The 13,987-nt window shown below is 37.1% G+C and overlaps 1 protein-coding gene across 4 annotated transcripts in view; it reads right to left on the bottom strand.

The window, feature by feature from the left end:
- The window catches only part of LOC127846554 (putative ATP-dependent RNA helicase TDRD12), a 165,669-nt gene that overhangs the window by 8,149 nt on the left and 143,533 nt on the right, over positions 1 to 13,987 (bottom strand). For all 4 annotated transcript variants that reach the window (XM_052377915.1, XM_052377914.1, XM_052377913.1 and 1 more), the window contains 6 exons: positions 13,050 to 13,105; positions 11,463 to 11,594; positions 11,042 to 11,135; positions 9,802 to 9,902; positions 9,091 to 9,231; positions 4,938 to 5,063 (listed from right to left, as the gene is read on the bottom strand). In XM_052377915.1, coding sequence (XP_052233875.1) covers positions 4,938 to 5,063; positions 9,091 to 9,231; positions 9,802 to 9,902; positions 11,042 to 11,135; positions 11,463 to 11,594; positions 13,050 to 13,105 — 650 coding nt within the window. The remainder of the gene's footprint in view (positions 1 to 4,937; positions 5,064 to 9,090; positions 9,232 to 9,801; positions 9,903 to 11,041; positions 11,136 to 11,462; positions 11,595 to 13,049; positions 13,106 to 13,987) is intronic.

The following is a 13,987-nucleotide window of genomic DNA, read 5'->3' on the forward strand; positions in this document are numbered from 1 at the left end:
ATCTTTACACATATCAATTAGTTTGTTCACATATAGCTGTGTTTGTCATATGTGCATGCCTGCAATGGACCATTACAAAATTATGGAGAATTAGATCCATGCAACAACTTTTTGTCAATGGAAACTTCAATGAACAAGAGATGTGTTAATGCCCCCTATTGCACCACTTTTAGGCCATACATTTGAACTTTGACCTTGAAAGATGACCTTGACCTTTCACCACGCAAAATGTGCAGCTCCATGAGATACACATGCATGCCAAATATCAAGTTGCTATCTTCAATATTAAAAAGTTATGACCAAACTTTAATAAAGTTAAAGTTTTAGGAAAGAACAAGAGATGTGTTCGTCAGAAACACAATGCCCCCTATTGCGCCGCTTTGAAATATTTTTTTTGACCTTTGACCTTGAAGGATGACCTTGACCTTGAACTTCCACCACTCAAAATGTGCAGCTTCATGAGATACACATGCATGCTAATATCAAGTTGCTATCTTCAATATTGAAAAAGTTATGGCCAATGTTAAAGTTTTAAGACGGACAGACGCCATATATTTGACATTTGATCTTGAAGGATGACCTTGACCTTCATCTTTCACCACTCAAAATGTTTAGCTCTACGAGATACAGATGCATGCCAAATATCAAGATGCTATCTTCAATAGTGATCAAGTTATGGCTAATGTTAATTTTTTCCGGACAAACGGACAGACTGACATACTGACTGAAGGACAGTTCAACTGATATATGCCACCCTACCTGGGGCATAACAAGAGCTGTCAGAGAACAGCATGCTCGACTATTCGATTGCTTGACAGTATAAGGTAAGCCATCATAAGAAAAGGAAACAAGAGCACCGCCTTGCGGGTGCAGACCACTCATCTATTTTCTTTTTAAAGGTGAAGGGACTCTCATTTTCAATCACAAAGGAGGGAGGGTTGGAGTGAAGAGGGGTGTATAGTATAGTGTGCGGGTGTGGACATTTATTACATTATCTTCCAAAAATGCGAAAAAAAACAAAAAAATTCGGGGGGGGGGGGGGGGGGGGGGGTTGGGGTGGGGGGGGGATTCTTGGGTGCGATGGTTGGACGGTATTTCAAACATAAAATATTAAAAAGAAATATTTGTGTTTTTTAACCGTTTAAAAAAAAATAATAATAATTGGGAGGGGTGGGGTGGGGTGGGGTGGGGGATATAGTATGAGGGTGTGGTGGTAATTTGTGAGATGATCTTAAGGAAAAAAACAAAATTGGGGGGGGGGGGGGGGGGGAGATTCGGGTGGGGGAAGGGGGGGGGATTCTTGGGTGCGATGGTTGGACGGTATTTCAAACATAAAACAAGGGACAAAATTGTCACAAAACCAGGTTTTCATTGTGAAAAAAAAATCTGATAAAGGGAGAAAACTCAAACTGAACTTTTGAAATGAACAAACAAAATTAACCCCCTTTGTAAGTTTGTTTAAAAAAAAAATCTATTTTTAGTCGTGGCGACCTTAACACTGGAGATATTGACGTGATTCTTTCGTGCGACACAACGTCCCATGATGGTGAACAAATGTGCCAAATGATTTTAAAATCTCAAAATGAATGACATAGTTATGGCCAGGACAAGCTCATTTATGGCCATTTTTGACCTTTGAACTCAAAGTGTGACCTTGACCTTGGAGATATCGACGTAATTATTTCGCACGACACACCGTCCAATGATGGTGAACAAATGTGCCAAATGATTTTAAAATCTGACAATGAACGACATAGTTATGGCTCGGACAAGCTTGTTCCGCCAGCCAGCCCGCCAGCCAGCCAGCCAGCCAGCAAGCCCGCCCGCATTCGCCAATCTAATAACCAGTTTTTTCCTTCGGAAAACCTGGTTAATAATAAAAATAAATATTTGTGTTTTTTAACCGTTTCAAAAAAAATAATTGGGGGGGGGGTGGGGTGGGATGGGGGTATAGTGTGAGGGTGTGGTGGTCATTTGTGAGATTATCTTAAAAAAAAAAAAAAAAAATAGGGGGGGGGGGGTGGAGAGGGGCGGAGGGCACGGAGGATGGTTTGGGTGGAGTCTATTGTGGTATGTCAGGTAAGAGTAGTTTTGTCAAAGTATCAATCAAATCTAATCATAAATAAAGAAGTTATGGCAATTTTAGCAAAATTTAATAATTTGACCTCGAGAGTCAAGGTCATTCAAAGGTCAAGGTAAAATTCAACTTGCCAGGTTCAGTAACCTCATGATAGCATGAAAGTATTTGAAGTTTGGAAGCAATAGCCTTGATACTTAAGAAGTAAAGTGGATCGAAACACAAAATTTAACCATATATTCAAAGTTACTAAGTCAAAAAAGGGCCATAATTCCGTAAAAATGACAACCAGAGTTATGCAACTTGTCCTTTTACTGTTCCCTTATGAGAGTTTGCGAGTGTTCAAAGTATGAAAGCAATATCTATGATACTTTAGGGGTAAAGTGAACCAAAACACAAAACTTAACCAAATTTTCAATTTTCTAAGTATAAAGGGTCCATAATTCCATCCAAATGCCAGTCAGAGTTACATAACTTTGCCTGCACAGTTCCCTTATGATAGTAAATAAGTGTTGCAAGTATGAAAGCAATAGCTTTGATACTGTTGGAATAAAGTGGACCTAACCACAAAACTTAACCAAATTTTCAATTTTCTAAGTATAAAAAGGGCACATAATTCTGTCAAAATGCCAGTCAGAGTTACATTACTTTGCCTGCACAGTCCCCTTATGATAGTTAGTAAGTGTTGCAAGTATGAAAGCAATAGCTTTGATACTTAAGGAATAAATGGACGTAAACACAAAACCTAACCAAAATTTTCAATTTTCTAAGTATAAAAAGGGCGCATAATTCTGTCAAAATGCACGCCAGAGTTATCTAACTTTGCCTGCCCAGTCCCCTCATGATAGTAAGTAAGTGTACCAAGTTTGAATGCAATAGCATTGATACTTTCTGAGAAAAGTGGACCTAAACGCAAAACTTAACCAAAATTTTCAATTTTCTAAGTATAAAAAGGGCACATAATTCTGTCAAAATGCATGCCAGAGTTATCTAACTTTGCCTGCCCAGTCCCCTCATGATAGTAAGTAAGTGTACCAAGTTTGAATGCAATAGCATTGATACTTTCTGAGAAAAGTGGACCTAAACGCAAAACTTAACCGGACGCCAAAGCCGACGCCAAGGTGATGACAATAGCTCATATTTTTTTTTCAAAAAATAGATGAGCTAAAAAATAATAAAAAAAATGTTGGGAGGGGGGTAGGAGGGGAGGTTGAGAGGGGGGGTATAATGTGAGGTGGGGTAATTTATTACATGAGGGAGAGGGGGGTATAATGTGGGGTGTGGTAATTTATAAGATGATGTATAAAAAAAAATAAAAAAAATGGGGGGGGGGGGGTGTTCGGGTGGGGGGGGGGGGGGGGTGAGAGGGGGGTATAATGTGGGGTGTGGTAATTTATTAGATGTTTAAAAAAAAAATATTCGGGTGGGGGGGGGTTAGGGATTCTGGGTAGGGGCGTGGGGTATTGTTCGGTTAGAATCCATTGTGGTATTCAGGTGTTGTTTTGTGAAAGTCATAATAAAATGTGATCACAAATAAAGAAGGGGGGGGGGGGGGGGGGGAGGGATTCTGGGTAGGGGCGTGGGGTATTGTTTGGTTAGAATCCATTGTGGTATTCAGGTAAGTGTTGTTTTGTGAAAGTCATAATAAAATGTGATCACAAATAAAGAAATTATGGCAATTTAAGCAAAATGTTCAATTATATGAGTGTAAAAGGGGCCATAAGTATGTCAAAATGCTTGATACAGTGGTATGCTAATGTTTATAAGTTGGGGTCATGTTGGTAAACAAGTATGCAAAATATAAAAGCAATATGTCAAAGGATATAGGAAATATAATTTGGGGTAGTACGCAAACTTTAACATAGATTTATCAATAATATGCATATTCTAAGTATAAAAGGGTAAATAATTCTGTCAAAATGCTTGATACAGTTGTCTGCTCTTGTTTGTAGGTTGGGGTCATGATGGTTAACAAGTATGCAAAATATGAAAGCAATATGTCAAGGGACATTGAACATAGTTGGGGTAGTACGCAAACTTTAACATTTGCTGAATATTCTAAGTAGAAAAGGGGCCATAATTACGACAAAATGCATGATACAGTTGTCTGCTCTTGTTTATAGGTTGGGGTCATGTTGGTTAACAAGTATGCAAAATATGAAAGCAATATGTCAAGGGACAAAGAAAATATTTGGGGTAGTACGAAAACTTTAACATTTGCATGCTAACGCAGACGCCGACGTGAGTAGGATTGCTCCACTATATATATTTAATACATAATAGTCAAGCTAAAAATACAATGATATTTGACCATTGACCTTGAAGGATGACTTTGACTTTTCACCACTCAAAATGTGCAGCTCCATGTCAGAGATACACATGCATGCCAAATATGAAGTTGCTATCTTCAATATTGCAAAAGTAATCAAACTTTAACCAAGGTTTAAGTTTTGGGGCACACACAATGAATGAATGAATGAATGAATAACAGACAGACAGACAGACAGACAGACAGACAGACAGACAGACAGACAGACAGACAGACAGACAGACAGACAGACAGACAGACAGACAGACAGACAGGCCAAAAACAATATACCCCCGATCTTTCGATCCGGGGGCATACAAATTATGTTAGTCAATGTTTTATGGCAAATATACTATTAAAAGCACATAGATAATGTCACAGATCTAATATTATATTATTTGATTGTCCAATATAAACAGTTTAAATAGCAGACGAAATATATGGAAACCATGTATTAGATGCTCATACTTCTAATGGCAGTAAAGTAGATTTCAAAATACATTTACATCCTTAGACAAATATTGTTCAAAAAGTTATAGAAAGTGAAATCACCTGAGCGTGACTGTGTCATCTGAGAACTGAACAACATCGCTGGATCCATCATCAGCATCACTCACTTTGATAACCAGTCTAACTACAAAGGAATTCTGGGACCATCTGACTTCTGGTGTAATCACACTGGAAATAGATAAAAACACATGAGTTCATTGTTTCTTGGAAACAGTGCCTTTAAAACAAAAAGCTTCAAACAAAATTTAAAATGCCTGTTATAGTGAGACTGGGAAAACGGTGAACATATTTACACTGGGTGGTCAGTATTCAGTAGTCAGACATACATGCCATAATTTTTCAGACCAATTCCGGGACATTGAGTTAAATTGTCCGGGACTTTTGCTGATTTTCCGGGACATGTATAGAATGTAGCAATATTTATAGACATATGCATTTTTGATACGTTTTTTTTTTGTTTCGCATCGTTAATTGCAAAAGTTCGAAAGCCTATCCGAAATACACTTGATCTATTAAGGTCAAATAAAACATTACTACTTCCGTTACTAGATACAAGCCACGTGTTTTCAGTGTAAGCGTTCTAAACATAGATGGTGACGTCACTGCGTTATTGTTATTAAGACCGGTGTGTAACGCGTAGTTGTTGATACGCCTTTATTCATTTATAAAATTTATATAATAAAAAATACAACAATACAGTACCGTTAGATCGTCAACTCAAATCAATTCACAATACATACAACCAATCACAATAAAACAAATACAACGAATCTGCTGGGCGTTTTGACATGGCGAACGCAATTCAAATTCACTTATTTTTTTTAACGTTATGTTTACTGGGGGTTTAGAACAAGACAATAATAAACCTAGTGAGGATGACATTTTATATGCTTACTATTTTACTCAACTTCTTTGTCGGTTAAACGTGCGAACATAAACTGCTTTTAATTTTTTACTCAGCGATGTTGGACTTCAGATGTGTGAACAACTATCCTTTGCCCTTACGCAGCGGGAAATAATGACGTAGTAGATTAAAGTCAATTTACAACCACATTAAACAATGCCGCCTTTTCGGTTTGACCGCGAACGTGAGACAATCGATATGATAACAGGACCCCTGTTAATTGATCGATTTTGACACGTAGCGTAGTCTGCCTAATCGGGTATGCATTGTCATGGAGACGCTGCAGATATACACAGATTCGAGGTGCAGTTAAGCCTAAGATAAAGTACATGTATATATGGATTTTGTAAATTCCGGGACATTTGACAGATTTCCGGGACAGCGGGACAAGTTCTTCATTTCCGGGACTGTCCCGGACATTCCGGGACGTATGGCATGTCAGAACTCCAGATAAGGGCTGTACAGCCGTAAAAGTATACGCCCTTTTCATGAAGATTTACGCATTTATTTTTATAAACTGGACGTACAATAACGACTTGAATATCCATTTTACGAATTTACGAAAAAAATCTGGCCGTACTGATATGTCTGCGCGGCGTGATTTGTTGGTCTCTAACCTTACAGCGCTTTTCATTATTTAAAAATACCGAAAAGTTGTGGACTGGGTTCATATCGTATTGTCTATTCTGTCGCGTGATTTCCTGTAACTTGTAAATCCGTCAAAAACAATATGTCTGCGCGCAATGGAATGCCGGCATAACTAAAAGTGGTTCAAAACAACACTTTGTTGTCATATAATGACTACATACAGTGTCGTCTAACCATCCTGACATTAAATCGGTAAACCCAGAAAAAGACATTATTGCCCCAATATTAAACGATTTGATTGCATCGGTGGCTTAAAACGTTAGAAAACACGATGGAAAACGGATGAGACAGTGAAATAAGTGTTCGTTTACTTAGCTTACTAGTTGGCTTGTGTTTTCTTGTCAAGAAAAATGAAGAAATAGTATTAGTCACGAGTTTTAATGTGTAGTTGTATTTGCATCATAATTCAGAATGGAAAACCTAATACAATAACTGTTTCAGAAGCTACATATATTTATTATAATTGCTGCAAATGTTTCTGTAAAGTCAGTTATACACCCTTCAATATCCAAGAACATGGGTAGTACAGTACTACCTGTATTTTTGGATATGGTAGTACAAGTACTAATTGATTTTAAGCGTTACTCCTTGTCTTTCTGTCAGTGGCAGTACCGTTACTAATTTCACAAATCCTTATCTGGAGCTCTGGTAGTGAACAAGAGTTGTCCCATATGATGACATATGCCCCGATAAACGCTTTGATAGACATTATGAGCATTTTCAAAACTTCAACGCATTTTTCGAAACCTAAACGCGGACCCTAAGTTTAAGGTCAAGGTCAAAGTGGTGAGAATTTGTGTGTGTATGGAAAGGTCCTGTCAATATACACATGCATACCAAATATGAAAGTTACATCTGAAGGGACATAGAAGTTATGAGCATTTTTGGAAACCTGAGCACCAAGTGCGACGGATGGACAGACAGACAGACACATGGACGGACAGTGCAATCACTATATACCCTCCTTCGGACGCATACAAATAATGTGCTGTATTTAATGCTAAGTGATGATATATTCAACATTATCAGGGAAATATTTTATCTATCTTTCTCACTAACTTTAACACTAGTTATCTAATTTTCTCATTTCAAATGAATTTGAAATAAATTTATCATGCAAGTCATGTCAAAGTTCATTATATTAGATAATTCAACAGATATAAAACAAGAGCTTTCACCATAGGATGACTTATGCCCCCTATAAACGCTTGATAGAAGTTATGAGCTTTTTTTCAAAACCTTAACGCAGATTTTGAAACCTAAACGTGGACCCTAAGTTCAAGGTCAAGGTCACAGGGGTCAAAATTTGTGTGCGTATGGAAAGGCCTTTCCATATACACATGCATACCAAATATGAAGGTTATATCTCAAGGATAATAGAACTTATGAGCATTTTTCGAAACCAAAAGGCAGATTTTGAAACCTAAACGCGGACCCTAACTTCAAGGTCAAGGTCACAGGGGACAAAATTTTTGTGCGCATGGTAAGGCCTTGTCCATATACACATGCATACCAAATATGAACGTTATATCTCAAGGGAAATAGAAGTTATGAGCATTTTTCGAAACCCAAACGCAGATTTCAAAACCTAAATGCGGACCCTCAGTTCAAGGTCACAGGGGTAAAAAAATGTGTGCGTATGGAACGGCCTTGTCCATATACACATGCATACCAAATATGAAGGTTATATCTCAAGGGACATAACAGTTATGAGCATTTTTCGAAACCTAAACGCAAAGTGTGATGGAAAGACAGACAGACAGACAGACAGACAGTCCGATCACTATATGCCCCCTTTTCTTCGAAGGGGGCATAAAAAAGCATTAAATGTTAAAAATACCGTAACAAGTCAAAAATATTTATTAAAACTCAACTGTGTGCGCTTGTAAAAATACTTGAAGACTTCAATAACAAAGTATTTCAGAGTATTAGCATAAAAACTTACAAATATCGTTTGTCAAGTTTTTACTGTTTAAACTTTTTAACCAGGTTTTCCGAAGGAAAAAACTGGTTAGTAGATTGGCGAATGCGGGCGGGCTGGCTGGCGGGCGGGCGGAACAAGCTTGTCCGGGCCATAACTTTGTCGTTCATTGTGAGATTTTAAAATCATTTGGCACATTTGTTAACCATCATTAGACGGTGTGTCGCGCGAAAAAATTACGTCAATATCTCCAAGGTCAAGGTCAAACTTTGAGTTCAAAGGTAAAAAATAGCCATAAATGAGCTTGTCTGGGCTATAACTATGTCATTCATTATGAGATTTTAAAATCATTTGGCACATTTGTTCACCATCATGGGACGTTGTGTCGCACGAAAGAATCACGTCAATATCTCCAATGTCAAGGTCGCCACGACTAAAAATAGATTTATTTTAAAACAAACTTACAAAGGGGGTTAATTTTGTTTGTTCATTTGAAAAGTTCAGTTTGAGTTTTCTCCCTTTATCAGATTTTTTTCACAATGAAAACCTGGTTTTGTGACAATTTTGTCCCTTGTTGTTGATTTCAAGTCCTATCAAAACATGTTCTTTATTTGAAAGACAACTTATTTAAATGTGTACAAGTTTAGATCATATCAGTGCAAAACATTGCCAGCTACAAAATCCCTGAAAAGAAATCCTGCCATTACGACAGGAAAGCCTACTTGTTTGTTGCTGCCTGTTTTGGCTGGGTATCGGGTCTGTTGAAAGCTCTCATTGGCTCAGAGGGGACACGCACTTCAAGGGAAGTCTTGAGGTCTCGACACAGCTGTCGAGTAGACGACTGCAGCTGTAAATCTAAAAGTCTGAAAATAGACAACCATTGAAACAACTGTAAACAAGAGATGTCTTCGTCAGAAACACAATGCCCCATATTGCGCCGCTTTGAAATAGTTCTTTTTTTTACCTTTGACCTTGAAGGATGACCTTGAACTTCCACCACTCAAAATGTGCAGCTTCATGAGATATACATGCATGCAAAATATCAAGTTGCTATCTTCAATATTGCAAAAGTTATGGCCAACATTAAAGTTTTTTCAGGACGGACACACAGACTGACATACTGACGGACAGTTCAACTGGTATATGCCACCCTACCGGGGGCATAAAAAATAATATTATTTGCAGAATTTTGTTTAAATGGATGTATTTCTTTTATTGCTCTCCAGCACAGTTTCTCATTCTTAATGCTCAGACATTTTTATATTCATCAATTCTTAAGAGTGGCAGAATCTTAGGTGTTTTAATATGAATTTCCAATCAATAAACTTTAAATGATTTAAAAAAAGAATAACCAAATATACACATTTTATTTAGATTGTTAGCTTTCATAAGCAGTTTCTGTATTACAGTCACATATATTTTTCAATACAAACCCGTTCAGTATGGGCACCATCTCTTGTTCCATCAGGAACCTCTTTCGTTTGCGATGTTTTGATGCAAAGTGGTCACAGAGTTGCACTGAGTACTGGATACACTGAGGAAGAAATAAACACGGTCATGTTAGCCATGTCATGCAAAAATTGGTCTTACAACATATGCAAGGAGCTTCCTTTCCACTATTAAGTCACACAAAGTTTCATAAACAGAGTATCTCCTGACCTGACTTTGTACATACACATGTTAGAGTGGAAAATATACATCAAAGGCTGATATGCAAAGAAAAAACAATCTCTTATGGAGATTCTTAGAGGGAAAGGGTTTAAGGTGACCAGTGTTTTTTTTCACCATTTTGGGAATGGGGTCCCTTTGGATTGGGAAAATTCGCAGCGTTTTGACTAAAATTGGGAAATTAGTGTTGTTGTTGTTTTGCTAACAAATGCTTCAAAATTGAGGATACAAGTGTGTCCAGTATTATATTTACTAAGGTTGATCTTATATGGATGAAAGATGAACAAAAAATTAAGATCTAAAATGAAAAATAAAAAATAATTATGTTTATTTTTTTGGGAAACTTTCCATTGAGAATTTTTAGCTCCCATTTGGCGAAAATATATACTTTTTTTAATTGGCAATAGGCCTGGATACCGGACCCGATTTTGAGTGAAAAAAAACAACAATGGTAACTGAATACCTCAGATGACTAGATGGATGATGTCTGTGGCCATTACTTCACACACATTTACCAACATTAATTGAAAAACAATCATACAATTATTATTCTATGCTTTCCGGTGGTTCATAGAGAAATATTAGTGAATTAAAATTGATAATTCCCTGTTTCAAACAGCTAAAATGAACAGTAATTTCTTTTTGATAATTGTCACTGTTATACTGGGAAAGCGTCACCATTGCTTTCATGACATTATGACGTCATTATTTTAGCAAAAATACAATTATAATCATTCGTAAGAATAAAATGAAAAGAAAATTTATTGGATTTTTTAAATATCGCTTTAGTTCACATTAAGTGATCATAGAACAAAATATTTCTTTGATCATTTCAATTAAAATCAATATTCCACAATATCCAACAAATATCCTCTATTTCATCTACTGTAAATGAAGTGTGTCCCAGATTGACATGGATGGGAGTGGTAACCAGTCAAACAATGTATCTATCAATTATCACTAGAGATGTCATCTAGATTTACATATTACAGATCTTTTTTCTACCTTGTCACAGTCTGTCATGCGTAGATTCTTCACAATAGCTTCTATTAAAGATTCCTTCTTCAGATCATCATGATTCCTCCTCTGATCCTCATTGCTACACAGACAATGCACAAGGTCCATGTATATCGTGAAGTAAAGTACATGACACGGAAACAATGGACTTAAATGGACAGAGATTAACAAAACAATTATTACCTGGTGAAACAAATTACTACAGTTAGTAACTTAAAACAATGAGGTGTACCTTAGAAAACAAATTGTCTGATAGTGGGTAATTGCAAGGGACAAAGCTGTTTGCTACTTAACCTTAAAAAACTTCAGCTGGGATATGTTTGGCAACCATGTCTAACAACCTCAATGTATACATAAATTCAAATGTTTACAGAATAAAATCTGGGCATTACAAATAATAAAAGCAAACCTTTCTATCTCTGTCAATGTAGAGATCAAACTCAGCACGCTCTCTGCTACCAGGTGGTCAGTAGAGCGCGACAGAATACCCACAATCCTCTGAATGGTGCCACGACCAGGAGACATAAGGAAAACAAATGCACTGGAACAGATTTCATGCTACATAAGGAGCACTTAAAACAATAAACAAGAGATGTGTTCGTCAGAAACACAATGCCCCCTATTGCGCCGCTTTGACCTTGAACTTCCACCACTCACAATGTGCAGCTTCATGAGAATGCCGCTTTGAATTTTTTTTTGACCTTTGACCTTGAAGGATGACCTTCACCTTGAACTTCCACCACTCACAATGTGCAGCTTCATGAGAACGCCGCTTTGAATTTGTTTTTTGTTTTTTACCTTTGACTTTGAAGGATGACCTTGACCTTCCACCACTCAAAATGTGCCGCTTCATAAGATACACATGCATGCCAAATATCAAGTTGCTATCTTCAATATTGAACAAGTTTTGACCAATGTTAAAGTTTCTGGACGTACAGACGCTATATATTTGACATTTGACCTTAAAGGATGACCTTGATCTTCACCTTTCACCACTCAAAATGTTCAGCTCCATGAGATACACATGCATGCCAAATATCAAGTTGCTATCTTCAATAGTGAAAAATTTATGGCCAATGTTAAAGTTTTTGGACGGACGGACAGACGCCATATATGAGACATTTGACCTTGAAGGATGACCTTGATCTTCAGGTTTCACCACTCAAAATGTGCAGCTCAGTGAGACGCACATGCATGCCAAATATCAAGTTGCTATCTTCAATATTGAACAAGTTATGGCCAATGTTAAAGTTTTGGGACAGACAAACGCCAAATATTTGACATTTGACCTTGAAGGTTGACCTTGACCTTCACCTTTCACCATTCAAAATGTTCAGCTCCATGAGATACACATGCATGCCAAATATCAAGTTGTTATCTTCAATAGTGAAAAATGTATGGCCAATGTTAAAGTTTTTGGACGGACGGACAGACGCCATATACTAGACATTTGACTTTGAAGGATGACCTTGACCTTCACCTTTCACCACTCAAAATGTGCAGCTCCGTGAGATACACATGCATGCCAAATATCAAGTTTCTATCTTCAATAATGCAAAAGTTATGGCCAACGTTAAAGTTATTTTCCGGGTGGACGGACAGACTGACATACACACATACTGACATACACACATACTGACATACTGATTGACGGACAGTTCAACTGCTATATGCCACCCTACCGGGGGGGGGGGGGGGGGCATTAAAATAGAATATTACTTGAATAAATACCTTTCAATTTCATGAGTCATATCATCATTCTAAGTAGATATTATGCAAGTATTGCACAAGCCATTTCTTTCAAATGAGTACACAAACTGACAACTTAAAACCAAAGATGACTGCTTTGTAATGTTTTTCTGTCATGAAACATACAGGACTAATCAATTCATTAACAGAATTTTATTTGAAAGAGTAAATATTTTACAGAAGATAAATGTTTCTATACATGCAAACTAAAGGCCTATGTTGTGGTTTTTATCAATGTTCTACGTACCGATCATCCGGCCCCGAGCAGAGGCTTGTAAATGCACGACACACCCCACCCTGAACCTGAACAACACAGAGACCAGTAAATAAGAAATATATTCAGTGCCTGATTAAACAAAATAGCTATCATAGTCTACTGAACATAACAATCAAGCATAACAGGTATTCTAGTACTTATAACCTTTAACCTTTAATAAAATCTATTTATTGAACAATTTTGACATGAAAACCATGCTAAGCAGAACTTAGTTAAATGGAGGAAATTACACAAACCATATGGATCATAAATGTTTAAAAGTATTTTAAATAAGAGGGCCATGGGTCCTAAGGAACTCATCTGAGACCCTAAGGAACTAAACTCTTTTGACAAGGTGGAGTTCAAAATAATGAAAGGACTTTATGAAACATAGATTTACTTTTGGGGTCCATTTTTATGTTTGATCTCGGCTGAAATTTCATTATAACACATGTTGTGAGTGAGGTTCATGAAGATTTAACAAAGAAAATGACCTCTATAGTACAAAGATGCTTGTTTAAATTTGACCTAGTGAGCTATGTTTTTTAGCTTACATGACCAAGTCTCAACCATTATTTCAATGTGACAAATGTTCTGACCAAGTTTGATAAAGATTGGCCAATAAATGTGGTCATTAGAGCATTAACAAGGTTTTGTTATAGCCATATTAGGAAAACTGCCCCACCTCCTGCTAGCCATGTTTTTTGAACAAACTCAAACATTTTCAAAACCAAGTTATCATAGGAAAAATTATCTTACCAAAGTTTCGTAAAGACTGGACAGTTACTGTCGCAAAAAGAGTGTTCACAAGGTTTTACTATGGTCATATAAGGAAATCTGCCTCAACCCATAGAGGCCATATTTTTTAACAGACTGGAACCATTTTCTAACTCAGATGAGGTGTCATCTTGACAAAGATTCTGACCAAG

The sequence above is a fragment of the Dreissena polymorpha genome, chromosome 9 (assembly GCF_020536995.1).
Source record: "Dreissena polymorpha isolate Duluth1 chromosome 9, UMN_Dpol_1.0, whole genome shotgun sequence".
NCBI lineage: Eukaryota > Metazoa > Mollusca > Bivalvia > Myida > Dreissenidae > Dreissena > Dreissena polymorpha.